Genomic DNA, 22,400 nt, shown 5'->3' on the forward strand with positions numbered 1-22,400 from the left:
TTCTGGGGCACCTCCAAAGGCCACGTGCCTGCTTCCGGGACAAAGGGGCAGGCTGACCCCGCCTGAGGCAGAGGGAGGAAAGGATGGGCAGAGCCAGCGTTGCTCTAGAACCCACAGTACCCAAAGTTCGCTTCTAGGGCCAACATCCAAGTTGCCCCTTTAGTCTTTGCTTGATGGAATGGGTTGAGTTCCCAGAATTATATGGAGTTGCCCCCACTGGACTGAAAACAATTTTAATGCTGAATAAAAATAAGGGAAAAGAATTAAAGATGATCCTGTGATCTTTCACCCTCAGATGAAGAGAAAGCCAAATGAGTTTCCCAGCCGGATACCCCCCTCCCCCACACCAGTGGCCATCAAGGTTTTTATGGATTAGCCACAAACTATATACTTCCCACAGCACCCCTAGCAGGGCTCTACTGGATGAAGAAGGGGAAATGGGGGGCGCCTGGGTGGCTCAGATGGTTGGGCATCTGCCTTCGGCTCAGGTCATGATCCCAGGGTCCTGGGATCGAGTCCCACATCGGGCTCCCTGCTGCTTGGGAGCCTGCTTCTCCCTCTGCCTCTCTCTCTCTCTCTGTCTCTCATGAATAAATAAATAAAAATATTTAAAAAAAAAAAAAAAGAAGGGGAAATGGGTAAGATACAGGAAGTCCTTGTCCAAACACAGCTCGGCCATGTGCCCCTCTAGCTCCATCCACCCCAGACCAGTATTAGCAAGCTTGTGTACTTTTATTTAAAAAGGAATCACTGAGGGGCGCCTGGGTGGCTCAGTCATTAAGCATCTGCCTCCGGCTCAGGTCATGATCCCGGGGTCCTGGGATCGAGCCCCGCATCAGGCTCCCTGCTCTACGGGAAGGCTGCTTCTCCCTCTCCCGCTCCCCCTGCTTGTGTTCCCTCTCTCGCTGTGTCTCTCTCTGTCAAATAAATAACTAAAATCTTAAAAAAAAAAAAAAAAGGAATCACTGAGAATAAAGTTCTGCATTTAAAAAGCCAGTTTCAAAAAATAAAGTCAGGGGCGCCTGGGTGGTTCAGTTAAGTATCTGCTGCCTTCGGCTCAGGTCATGATCCCAGAGTACTGGATTGAGCCCCACATCAGGCTCCCTGCTCAGCATGGAGCCTGTTCTCCCTCTCTCTGCCCACCACCACAACCCCCACACATGCTCTCTCTCTCTCATATAAATGAAATCTTTAAAAAATAAAAAATACAGTCAGTTTCATTTAACTTGACTTAATTTGAAAAACAGTTGATTGTTGTTTAAGGATTTAGGTAAGGGCACTCCCTTTGATGGCGGGGTCCCCTCCAGTCTCCATCATCTGAGTAGGTGCGCTCCGTACTTTCCAGTCCCCCCTCGTTTGTTTATTTATATACATATTTTTATTTTTTTACTTTTTTTCAAGTAGGATCCTTGCCCATTGTGGCACTTGAAGGTCGACCCTGAGATCAAAAGTCTTGTGCTGTACCTACTGAGCCAGTCAGGCACTGGCCGGGTACTTTCCAATTTCTGACGGGCCATAGAAAACATCCAATCCACTTGTGTTTGTCACTTAAAATAATCTTAGATTGGGAGCCATTGAGGAGGGCACACAAACCTTTCCTAAAAACACTAAGTTAATAAAATGGAATTATGATGATGCTTTTTACCTGATGCATTCACATTTAACTGGCAAATGTGGGGTTCTCTGCTGCTTGTGCTGAGCTGTTTTGCTGACAGATTTCCTGATACCACCCTCCCCACAACATGTGGCTTTCCTCTCTGAGGGAGTCCTCCAGCATTTAAGACCTGGAGGAAAGACTGCAGAAGTTGGAGATGCAGGGGGACAGCTTGGCCTACAGCCTGGCCTTGAGTCCAAATAGAGAAGACATAGGTGCCCCTGGGGAGCCCAGGCAGCAGGTGTGGTTTCTGGTCCCCTGGCTCCGGCCGGACCTCCAGAGAGCCACATGGCACACCGGAGCTGTGGCCTTCCAGTCTGGCCCACAGCCCCCCACTCACCAAACCCCAGGGTGTCCCATCACCAAGGTTGCACCTGCCCACTGCTCAGCTTGCCTGGTGTCTGCCATGCACAGCACATGTGCAGAAGCCTGCCTGCTTATCACATTTAAGACTCCTAGGACAGCCAGGCCTTCAAAAGTAATGAGCTGGTCCTTTTTCTGTTCCCTCTCTCCAGCTTCCAAAAGGACCTGCTGGTTCTGATGTCACAGTCGCCCAAACCCACAGGCAGCCCACACCCACACCCACACCCACACCCCCACTCCTACCAGACAGACTCCAACCCTGCCAACAGAAAAGCTGCCCAGCCCGGCCCTCCCAGGACTGAGCCCCCAAAATGGGGCCCTGGGCTGCTGGTCCCCATCCTAGCCACCAAAGCGGGGCAAGCAGGGCTCCCAGATCACGGGGCTCCTGCAGCTCTTCCCTGTGCCTCCAGAGAATCAGAAGAGGTAACGAGGGCTTAGAGTGCTGAGCCCTCAGATGTGCTACCTTGGGCCCAGGACTGGAGAGTGACTCAGGACTGAGCCCAGAACTCACTACCTCTCCAGTCTTAATCTTCCTGAGTAGCATATGCTTCTAGGTAAGCAGTTGCCTACTGAGATGCCCTGGCCTGCTGGGCATCTGTGGGTCCACCTCACAACCAGGACAGCCCCACGGATGAGTGCACAGGCACTCGGCTGCCCCCACCCAGCTGGCAGGAGACACACACAGCCCTGGCCTGCCCTTCTCACAATAAAAGCAGGGCCAATGCAGTCTGGACAGACCTTGGAAGCGATGTCCTCTGAAGCCATGGCCTGAGGAAGGTGTGTTCTCAGAGGGGCTGTGAGTGGGGACATGCCGGCTGCGTGATACCACCTCTTGCTTTTCTTGTCTTAACCAGAAGCAACCACAGCCCTGATTTTCACGTCTGTGTCAGAAGCTCATAGTGCCATGTATCACTTCACACGGAGTGACGTGTGAGTCCCTGCAGGTGGCAGCCTGCAGGGGTGTGGGGAGAGGCCAGGACAACTTTCCCGGAGGTTGTTCCCAGACATGGCCCAGACTTATCAACCTTTAAGAGTTGCCTGGGTGGCTCAGTCAGTTGAGGGTCTGACTCTTGATTTCGGCTCAGGTCGTGATCTCAGGGTCGTGGGATGGAGCCCCCGCATCCAGCTCCATGCTCAGTGTGGCGTCTGCTGGAGATTCTCCCTCTCCCTCTGCCTCTCCCCACCCTGCACACATGCTGTCTCTCAAATAAATCTTAAGAAAACAAAAAGTTGCCTAGAACGGTGCAAAGGGCAGCACTTCCAAGGTAAGGGTTTCCAGAAGAGGCATTCCCTGGCACAGAAGTGGGGGCTCCTTTCCCTGCCCTCAGCATCCAGTAGTGATGAGCGGAAGCCGGAGCCTCTTCCAGGGAGTAGGGCCGTGTGTCTTTGGCCACTCTGCCCTTGCTTGGGATTGCAGGTATGTTTGGGGGAAGGAGCTCATCTGTCTCAAGTGCATGACTGAGCCATTAGGAAAGCACCTGCCAGGGGTGCCTGGGTGGCTCAGTCGGTTAAGCATCTGCCTTTGGCTCAGGTCATGATCCCAGAGTCCTGGGATCGAGCCCCGCATCGGGCTCCCTGCTTGGTGGGAAGCGTGCTTCTCCCTCTCCCACTCCCCCTGCTTGTGCTCTCGCTATGTCTCTCTCTGTCAAATAAATTTAAAAAAATACTTAAAAAAAAAAAAAAGGAAAGCACCTGCCAGTATTCTCTTGCTTTTTGTCTTGCCGCCTGCACAGCACTCTGCAGGCTGGACTGAGAGGCTCTGCGGAAGGGGGACCTTTCCAGGTGCCCAATGGGCTTGGACCTACAGGCAGGTACCCGGGGCATCAGGGTGGGGCACACTGGCCTGCACATGGGGAGTTCTGATCAGCCCTGGGGAAGGTCTCCCTCTCCGGTCGATGCTGCCTAGGACCCTGTTGTTCACATCCACCAGCCTAGGGAGGGGTCAGCTGACTCTGGGCTGCCTGCTAACCACTGGTCAGGGGGTAAGCAGATGCCTGCAGTGGCACAGGCCACATAGGCCACTGGGCTTCCCTGGGCCTGATTCCCCAGGGGTTGTGGGGACATGTAGGAGAAACCCAACACCCACTCAGCAGTGCCTCCCTACCCTCTGACCAAGTCTGGCCTGGCCCGGCACTACCAGGGGACCCTGGACCCACAACCTTCACCCCCCCCCCCGCCCACTCTGCCTGCTCTGGTCACACAGGGCAGGAGCCCTTTGTCTCCCATGCCATTGTCACATAAGCAGATGGTGGGCTTGCACACTGCTGGCCCCCATAAATGTTCAGTACACCAGACTAGTGTGGTGCAGGCCTTCGGTGCTTAGGGAGTCATGAGATTCTTGGGAGTCTGGTCCTTGAAAAATGGTGGCAGCTCAGCTCGACTGAAGGCTGCCCCCAAACACATGCCCACCAAACCCGAGTGGGCAAACTGAGAACACTGTCAGGGACTTGAAGACCACCTCTCTCAACCCTGCAGTTTGCTTGGGTTAGGGTGTCCATTTCCAATTAGCAGGCGGCCCGCGAGTCAAACTGCTGCTGAGGGAGCGGTATTGCCAGCAGAGGGCGCCACAGCCCCACCCCTGATCTCAAGGCTGTGGTGGGGACAGCCGTGCACAGCCAGGTCCCTGTCCCTGCCTCTGGCAACTCTGCTCCAAACCACGGAGTCCCGCCCACAGAAACGGCCAGGGCCCTCTGAGGAGGAGGTGCATTTGGCAGGGTGTTCGGAGCCTCAGCACCAGGAGGGGCTCGGCTCCCCTCCCCTTCCCCAGCAACAGTCTCAAAACATTGGCCTTCCGTCTGGGAGCTTTCACAGGGCTGGAGTGCTGGGACGGAGTAAAGCACTCTGAGACTGCAGAGCTCAGTTTACATCTAATTTACTGTATTTTAAAGTCTGGGGTGTTAGTGGGGAAGAGGCAAAGTGAGCACGGAGTTGGTGCAGACGGGAGTACATGCATACCTTGATGGGGCTGAGGGTCAGCAGGTACTGCCCTTAGGACTCGTCTGGAGGCCCCAGAGAGCAGGAGTGGCAGGAGGTGGGGTCTGAGGATGCTGTAGAGAATCGCTGGGGTGAACCCACCCAGGGGAACCTTGTTTGTCCCTGCCCACGCATCGAAGCTCCCCACCCGGAAGCAGGGGAGGCCCCCCGTGAGTGCAAGCCTTGGGACTCGCAGGGGCAAGGAGCCCTCCTGTCTCCAGGGTCCTGTTCCTCCAGGAAGGTGCCATCTGCATCCCTGCGGCTGTAGCTGGACCCGGTGGGGTTGTGGGCAGGAAGGCAGGGCCACTGTCCCCAGCAGGCACTACCCCTCAGGCCAACTGAACACCCTGGCAAAGACCATCTTTCTGCTGACCCAGCTGCTGACCACACCATCAACCGGCCACCACAACGCCCTGCCCTTTTCCAGATCCTGTCTCCTCCGGGAAGCCTTTGCAACCCAGCCGGAGCCAGCTCCCGCCCTTCCCCCACCCACCTTCCACCAACATCTAGGACCTGAGGCCGCAGGGACGCAGCGCGGCCAGCCGGACCAAGCCCTCTCAGACCGATGACAGCCCTTGCCACCAGAGGGACTGGGCCTTCACACAAGTGAGAGGTCCAGCCGCTCCGCTCAGCTGCCTCCTGTCCTGCACTTGAGGCCAGTCTTGCGTCTGATGTTCTCAGCTCACCCCAGAGTCCCTGTCCATCTTCCTGCTAATTCCTGCCCAAAGGACAGCACCGCGTGTCCAGCTCTGAGCCCGGGCAGGGCAGGGGGTCGCGATGGCCGGGGAGTCGGGCGAGCCCTGCGTCCTAGAAGGCAGACGCCCGCGCAGGGAGCCCTCCGCCGCCGCAGGAGAGTTCTGGGTGGGGGGGATTCGGACGGAGTCGCCGCGGGGCAAGGCCCAGGTTCTGGCGGTGGGGAGAAGGGGGCCCTCGGGTGGGCGGGGCGGCCGGCTCACGGCTCCCGGCCCCAGGCCCCCGGCGGCTGGGGGCGCGGGGCGCGGCTGCGCTCGCCGTCGGGCGTGCAGGCCTTGGCCGACAGCGCTCTCTCGCTGCCCGAGCGGAAGGCTGCCGTCACGGTCACCAGGTAGGCGGTGCTGGGCGCCAGGCCCTGCAGCGTGGTGCTGTTGCGGCCCGCCGGCACCTCCACGCGCTGGGCCGCCCCGCCCAGCAGCGGCCCGTACTGCACGTGGTAGCCGAGCACGGCGGCCGCGCTGAGCGCCGGCGCCCAGCTCACGCGCAGGCTGCGCGGCCTTGCATGAGAGATGACGATGCGCTCCGGCCCGGCCTCCTCTGCGGGGGGGGGGGGGGGGGGGAAGCGCGCGCCTGAGTGGAGCGGGGGCGGGGCCTCGGCCCGCCCCCGCCCCGCCCCGCCCCGCCCGGTCGCCCGCGGGCCCCCCCACCCCGCTCAGCCCGCCCTCCGCGCCCCGCTCACCCGGCAGCGTGTGCACCCGCAGGTGCTGCGGCCTCACGAGGTGAACGTTGGACTCGGGCACCAGCGCCACCTCGTAGTCGGTGTCAGGGTCGAGGTTGACCCAGGCCCAGCCCGTGGCGTTCCCCGGTAGTTGTTGGCGACGCACGGTCCCCGGCTCGGAGCTCGGCGCCAGCTCCAACACGTAGTAGCCAGAGTCTGCGGTCAGCAGGGGCGGCCAGGCCAGGTGGAAGCCGCTGGACGTGACCTCAGAGGCACGGAGTTGCTGGGGCCGCATCGCATCTGCGGGTGGTGCAGGGGGTCAGGTCTCCTCTCGCCCAGCCTGGGGCCCTGACTGACCGGGCAGGGAGACTTGGGGAACAGCCCAGGCTCCGCCGCCCCAGCAGTGCTAATGATAACACGAGCCGGTGACAGGGCTGGGGTTAGGAAAAGAGTGCAGTCGCCCACTTGGGACTCCATCAGGTGCTTCCTTGCCTGCCTCAGCTGCAAACCCAGACAGGTGAGGAGCTATAATGGCCAGTTCCCACCACTCCAGTGGCCCCTCAAAGGTGGTGTCTGAGAACAGAGGGACCAGCCACCCTCCCTAGCCCGAGTGGCCAGCACAGAGTGTGGGGTCAGCTCAGCTCTGGACAGTCAAGGCAAAGGGGCACCGGTGCAGCCAGAAGATGGGAGGCTATGGGCGGGGGGACACCCTGGAGACTGATGACGTGACAACTCCAGGAGCAGCTGGATTTGGGGTCAGAGTACTGCCTGCCTCAGGTTTCTAGGAGGAGGGCTCCAGAGTGGGACCCCGAAGTGTGCATTACTCCTGAGCCTATGACACCACATGACCATGTGGGTGACCACGCAAGTAGGTAAGGTTGATAAATGTCTGGGCAGCGTTATGCCCGTTGGGATCCTGATGCTTCCTTATTGAATGCTGGGTGCTCCAGCTGTCAGCCTGGCATTCATTCTCCTACCCATCCCCCATATTCAGACCCCACCCCACCCCTATCCCAGGAGCCCCCACCATACTGCCTCACTGCCCTGCAGCCTTGGGTTCTTCCTGTCCAGCTGCTTGCCCTTCCTCCTGCTGTCCCCTCCAGGTTCAGCCACAGTGGTTGACTCAGTGGCCTCCAGGGGCCAGGTGTCCCTGGGGGAAACCTTTGGAAGGACCCTCTACCTTTCTGCAATCCACAGTCCAACCCCTTCCGGTTTTTGGTGGATGATTAACCCACAGGCAGAGATTCAGGAAGAATCCTGGGGTTAGTGGCATTTTTCAGTGAATAGAGCCGGCTGAGCCAGTAATCAGGCCCTTCATCTCCAGCCCCTCCCACTGTGAGGTTTGGCTGGGGATGGAGGCTGTGGGGGTGGTCTATAAGAAAGTTGGTGGGGGCGCCTGGGTGGCTCAGTTGGTTAAGCGACTGCCTTCGGCTCGGGTCATGATCCCGGAGTCCCTGGATCGAGTCCCGCATTGGGCTCCCCGCTCGGCGGAGAGTCTGCTTCTCCCTCTGACCCTCCCCGTTCTCATGTGCTCTCTCTCTCTCTCATTCTCTCTGTCTCAAATAAATAAATAAATAAAAATCTTAAAAAAAAAAAAAAAAAAGAAAGTTGGTGGGGAGCTGCTAGCCCCTGCAGTGGGCCCTCCCTGGTCCAGCCTCCTCTCTAGCAATCCCCAAAACCACCAATGGTGCAAACCCACTCCCACTCCTCTGACTGTCCCTACCCCTAGGGTGGTAGGGCCCCAGCGCTGTGGGAGGCAATCCTAGCCCATCCCGACCTGGCTCTCTCACCCCCAGGCATGGTAGCGCCGGACACACATACAGGAGCCTGTGCTGTCCATCTGCAGAGTCCTCAAGCTTGGACCCTCCCCCTTCCTCTCCATTTAACCACATCCCACCAGATGCAGCCCCCTGGTCTCTCGGCCCACTCCAGGCCCTCCACTCTGGGGTGGTGCTGTCAGCAGAGAACCCCACCTGGAGAGGTTTACTCAGGCCTGACCCTCTGTCCCACTACAGCCCAGGCAGTGGGGCCTACAGGGCACACAGCTGGAGCGCGTCCCTGGAGGACGCAGAGAAGCCATGTGTGTTGCCTCCCTGCTGGACCCCCATGAAGTGCCATTGTCCCCAGAGCCCTGGCCCCTGCTAGAGGCACTCGAGTTCCTCTCCCCGCACCTCTTCCGAGGTTCCTTGCTGGGGTCCCCCCAGGCCCTGCCTCTTCCCACCTACCGAGAATGGATCCCCTCAGCTCCTGGGCAATGATGTGCAGGTCATCCACATCCACAAAGTGTAGGTGCTTCTCAGCGGGGGCCGAGGCGGCAGCTGACAGCTCCAGGAGGTTGCCCCGGCCAGTACTGACGATGAAGACAGTGACACCCAGGTCCTTCAGCTCCTGCATGGGGGGTCCCACGGGGTCGCTGGAGCCGCCGTCTGTCACCCACACCAGCACCTTGGGCACCCCTGGCCGGGCCCCTGCCACCTCTGCAAACAGCTGCTCCTTGGCGTAAGCCAGTGCCAGGCCAGTGTTGGTGTCGCCCATGCGCTGGGCTGCAGCACGTACGGCATCCTGGACAGCTTCACCTGAGCTGTGCTGGCCGAAGGGGAACTCGGTGTACGGGCGGCTGCCCACATGCACCAGGCTGGCACGCAGAGCCCCAGGGCCCAGGGGCAGCAGGCCCACCAGCTGCCCCACAAACTCCCGAACTCGGGAGAACTCATAATGAGACACGCTGGCCGAGCTGTCCAACAGAAACAGCAGGTCCCCCTGGGGGGCCGATGCTGGGGGGCCTGGGGGAGAGGGGAGGGTTCAGCCCCAGGTGGTGGCCCCCAGACAGCCCCACACCCAGGGCAGAACCCCCAGGGTCTGAGCTTTCCCTAAGCTGGAGCTTACCCTTACCCAAGCAGGCCCTGAAAGCCTGCTCAGCCCCACCCCCAAAGGTTCTGAAGGTGGCACCCCTGGGGGAGGGGGAGAGGGATCCTGAGCCAACAAGTGGCCCACAGTCCCAGTGGGTTCTAACTCGGCACCCTGGTCATGTACCTGGAGTGCTCTCTGGGCTCAAGTCTCATTTGTAAACGAGAGCCAACCCCTCTAAGCCCCTCCACCCTCCCTTTGCTCAGTGGACTCTGTGCAGGCTGGAGCCAAGGGTCCTGGCCCAACACCCAGGAGTGTGAGTGGACAGGCCTGGGTCACAGGGGGGTTGTTTGCTCAGACTTGGCTTCAGGCCCACAGCCCAGCCTCCAGGTAAAGCAACTAGTTGTTGCGGGGGGGGGGGGGGGGCACAAAGCCCCTGGGGAGACTGGGAGCTGAGGTGGATAGATGAGAGGGACAGCATGATCACAGCCCCTCCCTCAGCCCATATGGCCAGGCTGGAGTCGTGACCCCACTTACAGATGATGTCACCCCTCCTCTGGACCCATCCTCTGCTCCATCTGGACCCAGGAAGCAGGTTACCTGCTGGAGCGGCTTGAGGGCCCACCAGCCCCTCCAAGGCCTTCCCCTTGCTCCCGGCACCCCAGGGGGCAAAAGGACCCCTTCCACCGCTGGGCCAAGGGCAGACAGGAGCTGGGCTGTCTCGGTTCTGATCTGTGCCTGCGGCCTCTGTATCCTCCAATCCGATGGGGCGACTCTAGCCCTCTTACCATCCCATCTCTCTACTAAGCGTCATCCCAAGGAGAAGGAAACTGAGGCAGGGACCTCCTTCCCGACAGACACCACCCCCTTCCTTTCCAGAGCCCCCTCCCCAACATCTGGTGCCCGCCTAGCCGCCTGGGGCACCTGGGCCCGCCCCCCGCAGGTGGGTGGGGTGCCCTGCGGCCGTCCCTACCCCGCGGCCGCGGGAGGGAAAGAGACTGCTCCGCGCAGGCAGCAGGGGGTAGGGGCGCCGCCCGAGCTGGAGCCCAGCCCGCCGCCCGCCTCACTCACCACGTTCGGCGCCGCTCCGCGCCAGCGCCAGCCGCAGGCTCAGGGCCAGGCTGAGCGCCGTCCAGGGCAGCATCGCGCGACGGGAAGGGGCGCGCTCGGCCTCCGCTCGCCGCTCGCTCGCTCCGGGACTGCAGGGCGCGCCGCCGCGCAGGCCGGACCCGACCCCGCCCCCGGGAGGCCCCGTCCCCGAGGCCCCGCCCCCGGTGCACACTCACCCCGCGTGCTGAGGCGCACAGACTCCGGGAGGCGGGAGGCGTGCGCGCGGAGGGACCCAGGCGGGTAGCGACACGCAGCACTCACGGAGATGCGACCGCGGCACACACGCGTGGGCGTGTGCACAGACACAGATACTGCAGCTGTCTTTCCGGGTTGGGGGGCTTCGGGGTCCGCGCTGCTCCTACCCCCACCCAGGAGCAGAGCAGGGAGCTCTCAAGCTGGACCATCCCCAGGCCCACCGCCGTGACCCCCCGAGTGCTAAGAGCCTCTGGAATCAGGCCCAAGGGAAACCCAGGGATGCAACGGGGTGGGGGTGACACGGAGAACAAGGTCACCCTGGCAGGGCCCAGGCCCTGGACTCACCTCTACCACAGGGCTGAGAGAGGGGTAGGTGCTGGGGGCTGGACGCTTAGAAAGATAGTGGGACGTTGGGAGGGGCAGAGGCCTGAAGGGGAGCTTCTTGAGGGACCCAAAGCCCCCCACCCTACCTGGCTTCTTGGAGGAAGAGGCATAGGAGCTGGGAATAGCTGGTTCAGGACCTGTCCAGTGTGACCATGCTGGAACTATTGTTGTCCCCATACACCCTGTCCAATGAGGGGCCCAGGGCTTGACCCGAGATCCAACTCCAGGACCGAGGGCAGGCCCCCAGCCCTCTGGAGGGACCCATTAGCACCAGAGGTGGCTGACTGCAGGGGGCATCCTGAGACCACTCAGGCCTTGGGGCAGATTCCCTCCCCTTGGGCAGGAGCTGAGGGTCCAGATGAGGTTTCTCACTACTTTTTCTTTTCCTCTTTAAGATTTTATTTATTTATCTATTTGGCAGAGAGAGAGAGAGAGAGAGAGGCAGGAGAGAAGGAACACAAGCAAGGGGAGTGGGAGAGGGAGAAGCAGGCTTCCCGCGGAGCAGGGAGCCCGATGCGGGGCTCGATCCCAGGACCCTGGGACCATGACCTGAGCCGAAGGCAGACACTTCACCAACTGAGCCACCCGGGCATCCTGAGGTCTCTCACTACTAAGAAGACCACTGCCTTCTCCCAGCCATTACTCTCTGGAGCTGGGAGGACACAGGTCCCCCAGTGCAAGGTGGCAGGGGCGTCTCTGCCAGGATGTCCCCTCCCTTCCCCCCTCCCCAGGAGGATGCTCAGCAGCAAGGACGGATGGGACTCAATGGTTTTCCTTCCTCCCTTTATGGCAGGTGAGGGTGAGACGCTCTGTGAGACAGGCCGGAGCTCCAACTTTGCCTAAAAAAGGAAGTGGCCCAGCCAAGCTGGAGGAGCTGGGGCAGGAACAGGCGAGGACTGTGTCCCCGCTGCCCCCACCCCCTCGAAGGGAGTCTTGGCAGTGGTGGTGCTGGCTCAGCTCCACAGACCTCAGGCCTCTGCTGGGACCAGAAACTGCCTGGTGCTTCCGCCTGAGCCCCGGTGTTGGGGGTGGGCAGCAATGGGCTTGGGCCCCTGAAGTCCAGGGTGTGCCTCCCAGGGGGACCTGGTGTGGCCCCCAGCCCTAGAGCACACCAGGCTGACCAGGACAGCTGCTACTGCTGGGGACAGTGAGTAGAGGCCATGGCCAGGCAGGCTGGGGCATCGGCCGAGAGCTGACCCCGGGCAGGGGGCATTGGGGTTGAGATACCCAGGTGAACATGTGCAAACCCTTCTTGGTTCACCCTCCCTCTCACTGGGCACCCACTGCCAGGGGCAGGGAGCTGGGCCGTGGTGGACTGTCCGATGGTAAGGCAGTGCTTTACCCCTGCTTGTCTCCCAGCTCCTATGTAGCAGGCGAGCCCAGTCACACTTGGGCCTGTGCTGCAGGGCTGACAGGGAAGTTTCCGTCCCTTCTGGAAAAACTGAGCGGGTCTTCTTGGCCATGACTCAGGCCCTCGAGGAAGCAGCCGCCCTCCTCCCCCCCGGCCTCTCCATCAGAGGCAGAAAGGATGAGAGGCCCAGTCTTAGGACTGGCCTGCCAGGGCCTCTGCCCAGACTTGGCTGAGCTCGGCTACCAGCCCTGGTAGAGCTCTTCCTCGGCTCTGCTCGGCTCTGCTCGGCTCTGCTCGTCATTCCTGCTGTGCATGCTGAGCTGAGCTCTCATCTGACCCCTGGGAGAGGCCCCCCACCCCCCATCTGGTCGGCTGCACTCCCCTGGCCCCCTGCTCTGCCCTGAGGCTCTCCTGCTGCAGCAACCTGGCAAGTCTCATTCCAGCGTCCTGCCCTTCCCGGCGGGAGACACCAGCAGATGGAGGGTCCCCAGGGAGTATGGGGGTCAGCCAGGAGTGTAATAGTCGGGGTCAGGGTTGTGCTTGAGGCAGATGCCAGAGGAAGCACAAATATAATTGTCCGGAAACCTCCTCTCAGAAGAAAGACAGGCTGGGAGGCTGGGGGGGTTGAGAAGGGCAGAGGCAGCCAGGATATAGCAGGCCCTGCCCACCCGCCCTTTCCCTCCCCCAGGTCCAGCCCCTGCCTTGGCCCAGTCTGAGAGCCCCAGAACCTCACTTCCTGGCACTGGCCCACCCCACCCGCGGCTCCACAGGCAGGTGGAGGGGGTTCCGTGAAACCCAGGGACATTGCTCTCTGAAGGCACTGCCCCTGCCCCCACAGGGTCCACGGGAACACTCCCTCCTCCGCACAGTCCGGGCCTCTGCAGAGAAGAAGGGCCTTTTGTCCCTAGCTCACTGTGGCCATGTTGACCTTAGGGAAAAGGGCAGCTCCCGGGGCCTCTGACCCCAGCCTGAGGGCACTCTGGGCCTGCGGGGCAGAGCAGTGTGGGTCCCCACCCTCACCCAGTAGGGTGCCCTGTGCTGCTGTTTTTTATGTGTTTGTACCTACATATGCAACCATGCACGTGCTGGGGGACACAGAAACAGGAACAGGGGTTGCTGTGGTCCTGAGGTGGGGTGTGGGGCAAGCCGGAGGCCCCCAGAACCCACCCACAACAGTGAGGGGGGCAGAGGGAGGGGGTGGCCAGAGCAGCAGGGCCCAGAGGCCCCTTCTGCCACCCACCCAGCTGCCACACCCACGTGTCCTTCTAGACTCCACCTGCCTGTTTGTGGTCAGGGACATGCCAGCACCTAAGGGACCAGGCCTGAGGGTCTGGAGGTCCTGTTATCTCACTCCTCAGGAGCCCAGGCCTGCCCCCCTGTGATCCCAGAGCTGGCAACAGCAGGGTGGGCAGCCTGGGTGTGGGGTGGGTACCACCCTATCCACATTCATCCCACTAGGTCTCTGCTGTGGCCAGCCACATGCCAGATTCTGCTCTGGGGACATGCAGACACCCTGTCCTCTGAGGGCTGCCAGGATGGATGGGGGGCAAGCAGTAATGTGCTTGCCAAGATGTGGGTCTACTTATTTTCCCTGACAAGGGAGAGGCCATGTCAGACCAGGTGGGCACGAGCTACAGGAAGTGCCAAGACCCAAGGGTGGAAGTTGGCCAGTGTGTCAGGACAGTAAGGAGGCCTGGGGGGCAGAAAGGGTGGGGCGGGTTGTGGGGTTTTCATGGGGAAGGCAAGGGCCCATGGTGTGTGCAGGGGCAGGGTGGATGCCAGGGGGCTGATGCCAGGCATCTAAGGGGCCCCTAGGTAGCTGCTGTCTTAGGTAGATCCGAATGGACAGGGGGGCAGGAGGCAGAAAGGGAGGCCGGCATCCAGACTCCTGTTTCTGGCCAGTGCAGAGACGTGAATAGTGTGCCCCTCCTGAGGTGGGACCCCAGCTCTGGTTCCCTCTGCGGGGAAACTTCTGTAACAGGGAGATGATCATCACACCCAGCCCCAGCCCCAGGCAGTGTACAGACCAGTTTGGATTGGTAAGTAGAGACTAGGGAGGAACAGACCAGTGTCAACACCTTGGTGGGGGGCTCCCCAGAGGTCAGGGTAGGGCCCAGGGGGCAGTGGGGAGGAACTTTAGCCCTCAGAGCTAGCACTAGGCACTGCCTATTGCTACCCAGTTCACCCACCCAGCTCAGCTGCACTCCAGCACCCCTTGCCTAGCCCGCATGCCTGGATGGGTGCAGGGCTTACACCAGGTGGGTGGCTGGGGGGAATGAACTGGCCAAATCTCCTGGACCCCTACTAGCTGCCACCTGTGTCTGAGGGTGTGCCTGCAGACACCTGAGCTCCCATCCCAGGAAATACTTTGTGAATGAATAAATGACCTCGGGCAGGTCAAGGAACCTTACAGAGCCCAATCTCCCCATCTGTGGGGTTGGGACAATGTCTCTGCCTGGAGTGTTAGGGGAAGCAGACAGAGGGATGCATGCACATGTACACAAACACGCAGTGCACACACACATAGGCACACACACACACATGCACTCTGGAGACCACCCCCCATGACCAGGCATACTTACAGGGCAGGGGCCTGGGCACCTGGGAAAAAAGCATTTGTTGCCCAAAGTAAGAGATTTCTGCCTGCCCCACCAGTAACTCAGTGCCTCTGCCCTTGACTTTCCTGACTGGCCCTCTAAAAGCAGACCAGTAGGCCCCTTCTGTTAACCCCCTACGGCCCCCCCACAGGTGATCCTTTTGTGAGTGGGTGGGGTAGAGCTGGGGCTGAAAACAGGTCATCCCTGGGGTCAGCTAGAGGCCATGCAGGGCCCCGGGGCAGGCCTGGGAAATTGGGACACACCTTAGGAACCCTTGAGGCTCTGGCAGCTGAGCTCCCCACCAAGGCCTCCCCCCCCCCCCCCCCCCCGCCCTGCATCAGGCCCAGCTGTTGTTTTGATGACTCTGGGGCCAGGCGGATCCTCAGGAGAGTCCTCATCTTCGAAGCCTGGCCAAGAGCCTGCCCAACCTTGGGCAGGAGGGGAAGGAAGGCGGCTTCAGACCAGGGGAAGATATCCTTAGGCGCTGGGCGGCCAGCCAGGCTCCTGTCTGACTGGGTGCAGACAAATGGAAAACCCCAAGAACTCCTGTGGGATCTGAGCCAGCCACACACCGGGTCTGCTCAAGGCCACGGAATGAGCCTGAGCCCCGAGCCCTGATCTTTGGGCACATCTGAATCCTGACCCTGCTGGTCACACACAGAGCCCTGATGGCAAAATAGTATGCTAGATTCTTTAAGAGGCCTTTCATTTACCCCTAGATTCTGGACAAATTACAAGAAACATGTTTTTGCTTTTTTTAAAGTAATCTGGGGGCACCTGGTTGGTTTAGTGGTTAAGTGTCTGCCTTTGGCTCAGGTCCTGGGATGGGCCAAGTCAGGCTCTCTGCTCAGCGGGGAGCATGCTTCTCCCTCTAGTTTGTGCTCTCTCTCCCTATCTCAATCTCTCTCAAATAAAATCTTTTAAAAAATAAATAAAGGCAAAATACCTTTATAAAAATATAATCTGGGGGCACCTGGGTGGCTCAGTCGTTAAGCGTCTGCCTTCAGCTCAGGTCATGATCCCAGGCTCCTGGGATCGAGCCCCGCATCGGGCTCCCTGCTCTGTGGGAAGCCTGCTTCTCCCTCTCCCACTCCCCCTGCTTGTGTTCCCTCTCTCGCTGTGTCTCTGTCAAATAAATAAATAAAATCTTAAAAAAAAAAGAGTAATATGCTCTACCGACTTGAGCCAGTCAGGTGCCCCAAGAAATACATTTTTAATACACTGCTGGGCTTGCAAGGAAGTAAATATCTTCAAGGCTCCCCCCAAATTAAAAACACTAAAAAGAAAGAAAGAAAGAAAGAAAGAAACAGAAGGGTAATGAACAGAAACCCAGGAAGATGAAAGGGAACAGGCAGGATCGCGGGGAGGCCCCTCAACACAGGGATGGAGAGGCGCACTTGCACTTATGAAAGCCCACACAGGACCCGAGCGGGGCCCAGGTAGGGCATGCCTTGCAGAGGGAATCCTTCCCGGAGGGATGTGTCCTCAGGATGTTCACAGGTACGGGGTGACAGTGGAAAATGAGCATCCCTTCAAAGAAACAATATACTATTAGTGAGAATCACCAGAAACAACAAATAACAGATTTGGACACCCCCCCCCAAAGAGTAAGAAATTGGAATTTTTAGGTACAGAATATAAAATAACTATATGTGAAATGCTTAAGAAATTGAAGTAAAACTGGAATCCAAAATTTGAACATGCACGGAGACCATCAAAAATGATGAGATTTGAATAAGAAACAAATATAACTTTTGGATATGATAACTTAAAATTAAATGAACACATTAATTGGCAGATTAGACACAATCAAATAATTAGTGAAACTTGAAAAAAATGAAGAAATTGCCCAGAATGCAGCACAGAGAGTTGGGGAGACGGAAATACAAAAGAGAGGCCAGTGGACACTGGGAGCAAAGGGGAAGAAATGCTCCCAAAAAAGAATGAACAGGAGGCCAATTTGGAGACATGGGTAATGGCTGAGAATTCTCCAGAACTGATGAAGGACAGGGATCTGTAGGAACAAGAAACACAGTATATACCCAAATAGATGAATAAGAACATATCCACAACTAGAAACGTGCTTAAAGCCAAAGATGGGAAAAGACAGAGAAGATCTTAAAATTATCCAGAGAGAACAGACGAGTTAACAGGTGTCCAACCTGTCTGGATGCTCGCCCGGGGCACAAGCTGAGCCCGGGCCTCCCTCCCAGGCTGAGCTCGGCAAGGCCCGAGGCTGCTGGCCATTGCTGAGCTTCTGGAACCATGTTCTTCCCGGGCAAGTCTCGCCACTTCTGGAACCCTCTGGAGGCCCTCTGACTGACCACACAAGGGGCCCGTAGGGCTGCCCTACGTGAGGGACAGAACCCAGGAAGGCCCCCTTTCGCTGAGCCCGGCCGGACGCCCCTTCTCTGAGTGGCATCTCCCTCCTCCCTGGGGGCTTCCCAGCCCCTCCGCATCGGAGGGGACTGCGGGGGTGGGGAGACCTTGGGGAAGGGGGGGACCTTGGCTCGGGGGAGTCTGGTGCCATCTCGCGGCCACTCGAAGCACCGCGTACGAAGCCCCGAGGTATGCCCGCGATTTTGGAGGACAGAAGCTGGACGCAGACGCCGAGCTCGCAGGCCTGGGGCTCTCTTACGGGGCGGGGGGTGGAAGTTCGGGGGCCTTCCCGGGTTTGGGAGTCTTGTCCTTTGGAGAGGCCTCTGGGGCTCACACCCAGGCGCAGAGCTGCTCCTCCCCGTCGGCGTGGTGTCCCACTCGCCCACGGTCGCTGCACCCCGGGGGGCGGCGGGGTCCAGGGGTCCAAGGTGGGGGTAGCAGCGTGAGGAGGCGCCGGGCCAGGCGGGTGCGGGCGGCCGAAGCAAGCACGAGCAGCGGAGGCAACGAGAGGAAGCCGAGGACCATGAGCGCCGCGGAGCTTCTGTCCGAGAGGAGCGCGCGGCACGCGGGGCGGGGTGCCGGGTGAACCTGAGGGCGGGGCGGGCGGTCAGGCCGGGCCGGGAGCGGCCGGGGAGCAGGTGGCCCCGGAGGGGCCCCGGGGCGGGAGTAGGCGGACGCGGCGGGGCGCGTGGCCAGTGCGACCCTGCGCGGTGGGGCCGGGGCGCGGGTCTGAGGTCTGGCGGAGCGGGCCGGCTGGGGCCGGCTGGGGCCGGGCACTTTTGCGTCGAGAATGGGAGATCCGGGGCCCAAGCGGCAAATGGCCGGAGTAGGAGTCCCTTGAGGGGAGGCTCAGAAACTTGTTCCCCGTTTGTCCCATCCCGGCTTTCCTCCCGTCTCTGCTCTCCTGGGGCCCTTCCCTATGGTGGGATCTGACCTCGAGCTCCTACCCGTGCGGCTCTCCGCGGGCGCCACCTTCTCCCGCGGCCCCGCCTTCAGTTCCCCCGCCCCCGCCTCATGCCTACAAAAGGAGGACCCGGGGCCCGTCTGCCCACGCGCCCCTTCCTTAGACCAAGCCATAGCCTGTTTCACACGGGGAAAGCCAGCCCAGGGCAGGAGGGGTCTCCGAGGGGCCGCGGGGACGGGCAGGGGTGGTGCACTGGAGAACTTGGGCAATATCTTCACCTTCTCTTCCGGGAACGCCCCCCCTCTTCCCACCATGCCCAGCTGTCCAGGCCCTGGTGGCCCTTGGTACAAGGCTAGGCGGCCTCGCAAGGGGAGGGAGCTGTCCGCTCCAGCGACAAACAAAAGCCCTTCTTTTGCTGCGGCTGGGTGGGGGGGTGCTTGGCAGAAGGAGCTTTCCAGGGAGGGGCACATATGTCTCTGGGGACAAGGGAACCATGTTGAAAGGACGAGACTCACCTACAGCCCCAGGGCCCTGCGCTTCTACAGGACCCCCCACTCCCGCCCCCCCGCCCCCCCCCCAGGGCTTAGCTCACCCTTGAGTGGCACAGGAATCCCAGGTATGCGATGGCCGCCGCTGGCAGCAGCACCAGCAGGAACACGGTGGCGGGCAACAGCAGGTGCAGCAGGAGCCCTGCCAGGGCCTGGCCAGGCAGCAACAGGGTCCCGAAGCCTCGGACAGCCAGGCCTACCCATCCTGGGGACATCAGGGCTGAGGTCCGGCAGTCAGGAAGTCTTCCTGGCAGCATGGGTGCTGTGTCGGAAGCGCCCCCTCCCTCCTCCTCCTCCGTCTCCTTCTCCTGTTCACTCATGTTCTCCGGGCAATAGGCCTGGTGGGTTCCCAGAGGTAGTCGGACGGCAGGACCTAGGTCCCCAGGTCAGACTCCCACCCAGACCCCAGCAACCATTGTGGACCCAGACGGAGGACAGCACCCTGGCCCCAGTAGGTCCAGCTCTGACCCTCAGTCTCCAGCGCCACACCGCTGCCTCAGTTTCCCCTGTTGCCAGGCTGGACCTCTCTACCAGGCGACTGCAGCTCCGGCCCTGGTCAGTCTCCCCATACAGCTCCTGTGTGTTCTGGTCAGGGCTTGCACAGCTGTCCTGGCACTGGGGCCCTCCTTCCTCCTGGTCCCGCCCTCTCCCCCGCTCCCCGCTCCCCCACACAAGGACTTCATTCCATAGGCCTTCACATTGACAGCAGCCCTATCAGTTGCCACCTTAGTCCCTGCTGGTGCTCTCATCCCCAAACCTGGCCTTTCTGAGCCTCAGTAAAACGGAAAACACTGGATGCCTGGACTGTAGGGCTGTTGAGAGGGCATGTGGGCAATGCATGTGAAGTGTTTACTGCAGGACTCAGCACACAGTAGGTGCTCAATAATAGCAGCTACAATGACAAGCATCCTTTGTCTTGGAGTCTCGTCCATCCTGAAAACAGTGGGAGCATGCACTCTGTTATTTCAACCAGGGAGAAAGCATTCCCCGATCTTCCGTAAACCCCAACTAATTTCCCCAAATATTACTGAAATGCTCTTTTTTTTTTTTAAAGATTTTTATTTATTTATTTGACAGAGAGAGACACAGTGAGAGAGGGAACACAAGCAGGAGGAGTGGGAGAGGGAGAAGCGAAGCAGGCTTCCCGCGGAGCAGGGAGCCCGATGCGGGGCTCGATCCCAAGACCCTGGGATCATGACCTGAGCCGAAGGCAGACGCTTAATGACTGAGCCACCCAGGCGCCCCTTACTGAAATGCTCTTAACTCCTATCAGACGTTAGGTTTTTCTTGCATAGCACTTGGCATTTTATTTATTTTATTTTTAAAAAATATTTTATTTATTTATTTGACAAAGAGAGAAGCACTCGGCATTTTAAACACCACTTACGTAACTAGCTGACACTTGGAGTAGGTTGCCTGTGAGCTGAATGAACAAGCTGTGTGGCACCAGCTATGAACGTCTCCCTTTCACACCTTCTCCCACCATTGGCTTTATCACATCCTACTTTTCTTCTAACATTTTCCAGTGCGTAAATGGGGGATGGCAGCGATTGTGCGCAGCGGGTTTAAGGAATGCAAGCCTAAGTCAGGCCCCTGTGAGGACGTGAGCTGAGGCTCCCTGCAGCACATGCCAAGCCCTGTTGCCCGACACACATACGCGATTTAATTTTCACCTGCACACACATATCCAGATCTTATAGTAGCTGTTGATTTATTCAGATAATGAACTTAGGGTAGAAAATGTTGCAAATGATAATGTTCAGATGCAGAGTTCAGGTGGAGAGGGTACCGGTCTAATCTCCTAAGCTCCAGTCTCTGCTCAGGTTCCTCTTGCATTCACTTGCTCATGCAATCAACATTCGCTGAGCTCCCTCAGTGTGCCAGGACTGCTCTAGGCTCTGTGGACTCAGTGGTAAAGGGGGCCAGTGTGGGCCTCGACAGCTCTGTGGGGGTGCCCTGACAGGCCTGCATGATTCCATAGCTGGGTGAGCTGCCGCGCTCCAGGCTTGGGCAGAAGGTGGGAGGACGGCCATGCAGCTGGCTCCCACGGACTTCCGCCTTCATGAAGGCGGTTTCTAGGTTTCCCTGGCTCTCATGAGCTATGAGAGTTTCCGCTGGACCTCCCAGGGGGCAGTGAAGCATGGAAGTAGCTCTGCAACAACAGCCCCCCTGTCCCCCCCCCCCCCGCCACTTGTCAAGGGAGTCAGGAGGGAGCTGACAGCTTTGCTCTCTTGCGTCTGCTGGATACTTAGGTCGTAAACCATGTTCATCCACCCAGATCATGTTGCTTCCTTACCTGCTGAATCTGTCTGTCAGCCTGTGTGGTGTGTTCTCATGGAGCTTTCATTCTAGAAGAGGAAGGCAAGCATTTAAAAATAGAGTAGAGGGGCGCCTGGGTGGCTCAGTCGTTAAGCGTCTGCCTTCAACTCGGGTCGTGGTCCCGGGGTCCTGGGATCGAGCCCCGCATCGGGCTCCCCGCTCCGTGGGAAGCCTGCTTCTCCCTCTCCCACTCCCCCTGCTTGTGTTCCCTCTCTCACTGTGTCTCTCTCTGTCAAATAAATAAATAAAATCTTAAAAAAAAAAAAAGAGTAGATACTTGGGATGCCTGGGTGGCTCAGTCGGTTGGGTGTCTGCATTCGGCTCAGGTGATCCCAGGATTCTGGGATCGAGTTCCGCGTTGGGCTCCCTGCTCGGCGGCAGTGGGGGGGGGATCCTCCCCCCTGCTTCTCCCTCTGCCTGCCGCTCTCCCTGCTTGTGCTCCCGCTCTCTGACAAATAAGTAAGCAAAAACCTTCATTAAATTAAATTAATTAATTAATTATATTTGACACAGAGAGCGCACAAGCAGGGGGAGAGGCAGAGGGAGAAGCAGGCTCTCTGCTGAGCAGGGAACCCGATGCGGGGCTCGATCCCAGGACCCTGGGATCATGACCTGAGCCGAAGGCAGATGCTTAACAACTGAGCCACCCAGGCGCCCCGGGGAGGTGACATTTGAACAGAGTGACTGAGGCTCATGGGATAGAGTCCATGTGGCTTAGGGGTGAGATGGGGCCACTCCGCCCCTTGCCAGAGACCCACCCTTTGAATCTGGCACCTGGAAAGGCTGCTCTCTAGGGAGGTGGGGTAAAGGTCAAGGTTCTGCTACCCCTCTAGAGAGGGTGTGTGTGTGTGTTGTGTGACAGGGCTGGGCCTTCAGGACACCTCATCCCTGGGAGTGTGTGTGCGGGGATGGGGGGCTGAGGGGGCTGGGAAAGGCATGACCACCCAAAGCCATGTTGCCTCCCAGTGGACAATCACAAGAGGCAGCTGGACAGGGGGAGGCTGCAGGAGATGGCTATATCTCCTTCTCCTGTCTGGGTTCTGGACAGGTGGCCTTACCCAGAGACTGGGGATGGTAAGGTCCCCTTGGGGTCAGGGCCGCAGAATCAAGGTGACCAATCCTGGAGGCCTTACTCAGGCCCCCTTCTGAAGTACCACTTCCCTTCCTCTAGACTTGGCTCTCCTCTCTTTGTCTGACTCCCTCCTAGTGTCCAGACAGGGCTCTGCCCCTTTCACAGCCTCTGTTGAGTTGCCTCAACCTACCCCAAGGGGCTTCCTACCCTCCATAGGGTCATCCAGGTTGCCTGGCATCTGTGGTAAATCCTCTATCCTGGCGTGGCATCTGCTTGTGGGGGGAGGGGTCCTA

The 22,400-nt window shown here is 59.3% G+C and overlaps 2 protein-coding genes across 3 annotated transcripts; both read right to left on the minus strand.

The window, feature by feature from the left end:
• Positions 1–5,942: 5,942 nt before the first annotated feature.
• VWA1 (von Willebrand factor A domain containing 1) lies at positions 5,943–10,400 on the minus strand. 2 transcript variants are annotated; one of them, XM_028108548.2, is made up of 4 exons: positions 10,320–10,400; positions 8,627–9,184; positions 6,423–6,701; positions 5,943–6,280 (listed from the first exon to the last, which is right to left on the minus strand). In XM_028108548.2, exons 1-4 carry the CDS (start codon positions 10,390–10,392, stop codon positions 5,943–5,945), a joined length of 1,248 nt encoding a protein of 415 aa, XP_027964349.1. In that variant the 5' UTR covers positions 10,393–10,400. The 2 variants fall into 2 exon arrangements, with proteins under 2 accessions (XP_027964349.1, XP_087879186.1); XM_088023060.1 differs by having other exon boundaries at positions 5,943–6,278; positions 6,325–6,701.
• Positions 10,401–17,594: 7,194 nt separating this feature from the next.
• TMEM278 (transmembrane protein 278) lies at positions 17,595–19,036 on the minus strand. Its single transcript, XM_028108214.1, has 2 exons — positions 18,761–19,036; positions 17,595–17,852 (listed from the first exon to the last, which is right to left on the minus strand). Exons 1-2 carry the CDS (start codon positions 19,034–19,036, stop codon positions 17,595–17,597), a joined length of 534 nt encoding a protein of 177 aa, XP_027964015.1.
• Positions 19,037–22,400: the final 3,364 nt, after the last annotated feature.

This window comes from Eumetopias jubatus, unplaced genomic scaffold (assembly GCF_037043125.1).
Source record: "Eumetopias jubatus isolate StellerSeaLion01/CBP00866 unplaced genomic scaffold, mEumJub1_p1.0 scaffold_4, whole genome shotgun sequence".
Classification (NCBI taxonomy): Eukaryota; Metazoa; Chordata; class Mammalia; order Carnivora; family Otariidae; genus Eumetopias; species Eumetopias jubatus.

Coding starts and splice junctions, on each gene's coding strand:
- VWA1 (XM_088023060.1), bottom strand. CDS start 10,392: ATGCTGCCCTGGACGGCGCTCAGCCTGGCCCTGAGCCTGCGGCTGGCG. Junction 6,702..8,626: donor GCTGAGGGGATCCATTCTCG/GTAGGTGGGAAG, acceptor CACCACCCGCAG/ATGCGATGCGGCCCCAGCAA. Junction 6,279..6,324: donor CGGGCCGAGGCCCCGCCCCC/GCTCCACTCAGG, acceptor CCCCCCGCAGAG/GAGGCCGGGCCGGAGCGCAT.
- TMEM278 (XM_028108214.1), bottom strand. CDS start 19,036: ATGAGTGAACAGGAGAAGGAGACGGAGGAGGAGGAGGGAGGGGGCGCT. Junction 17,853..18,760: donor GATTCCTGTGCCACTCAAGG/GTGAGCTAAGCC, acceptor CCCCGCCCTCAG/GTTCACCCGGCACCCCGCCC.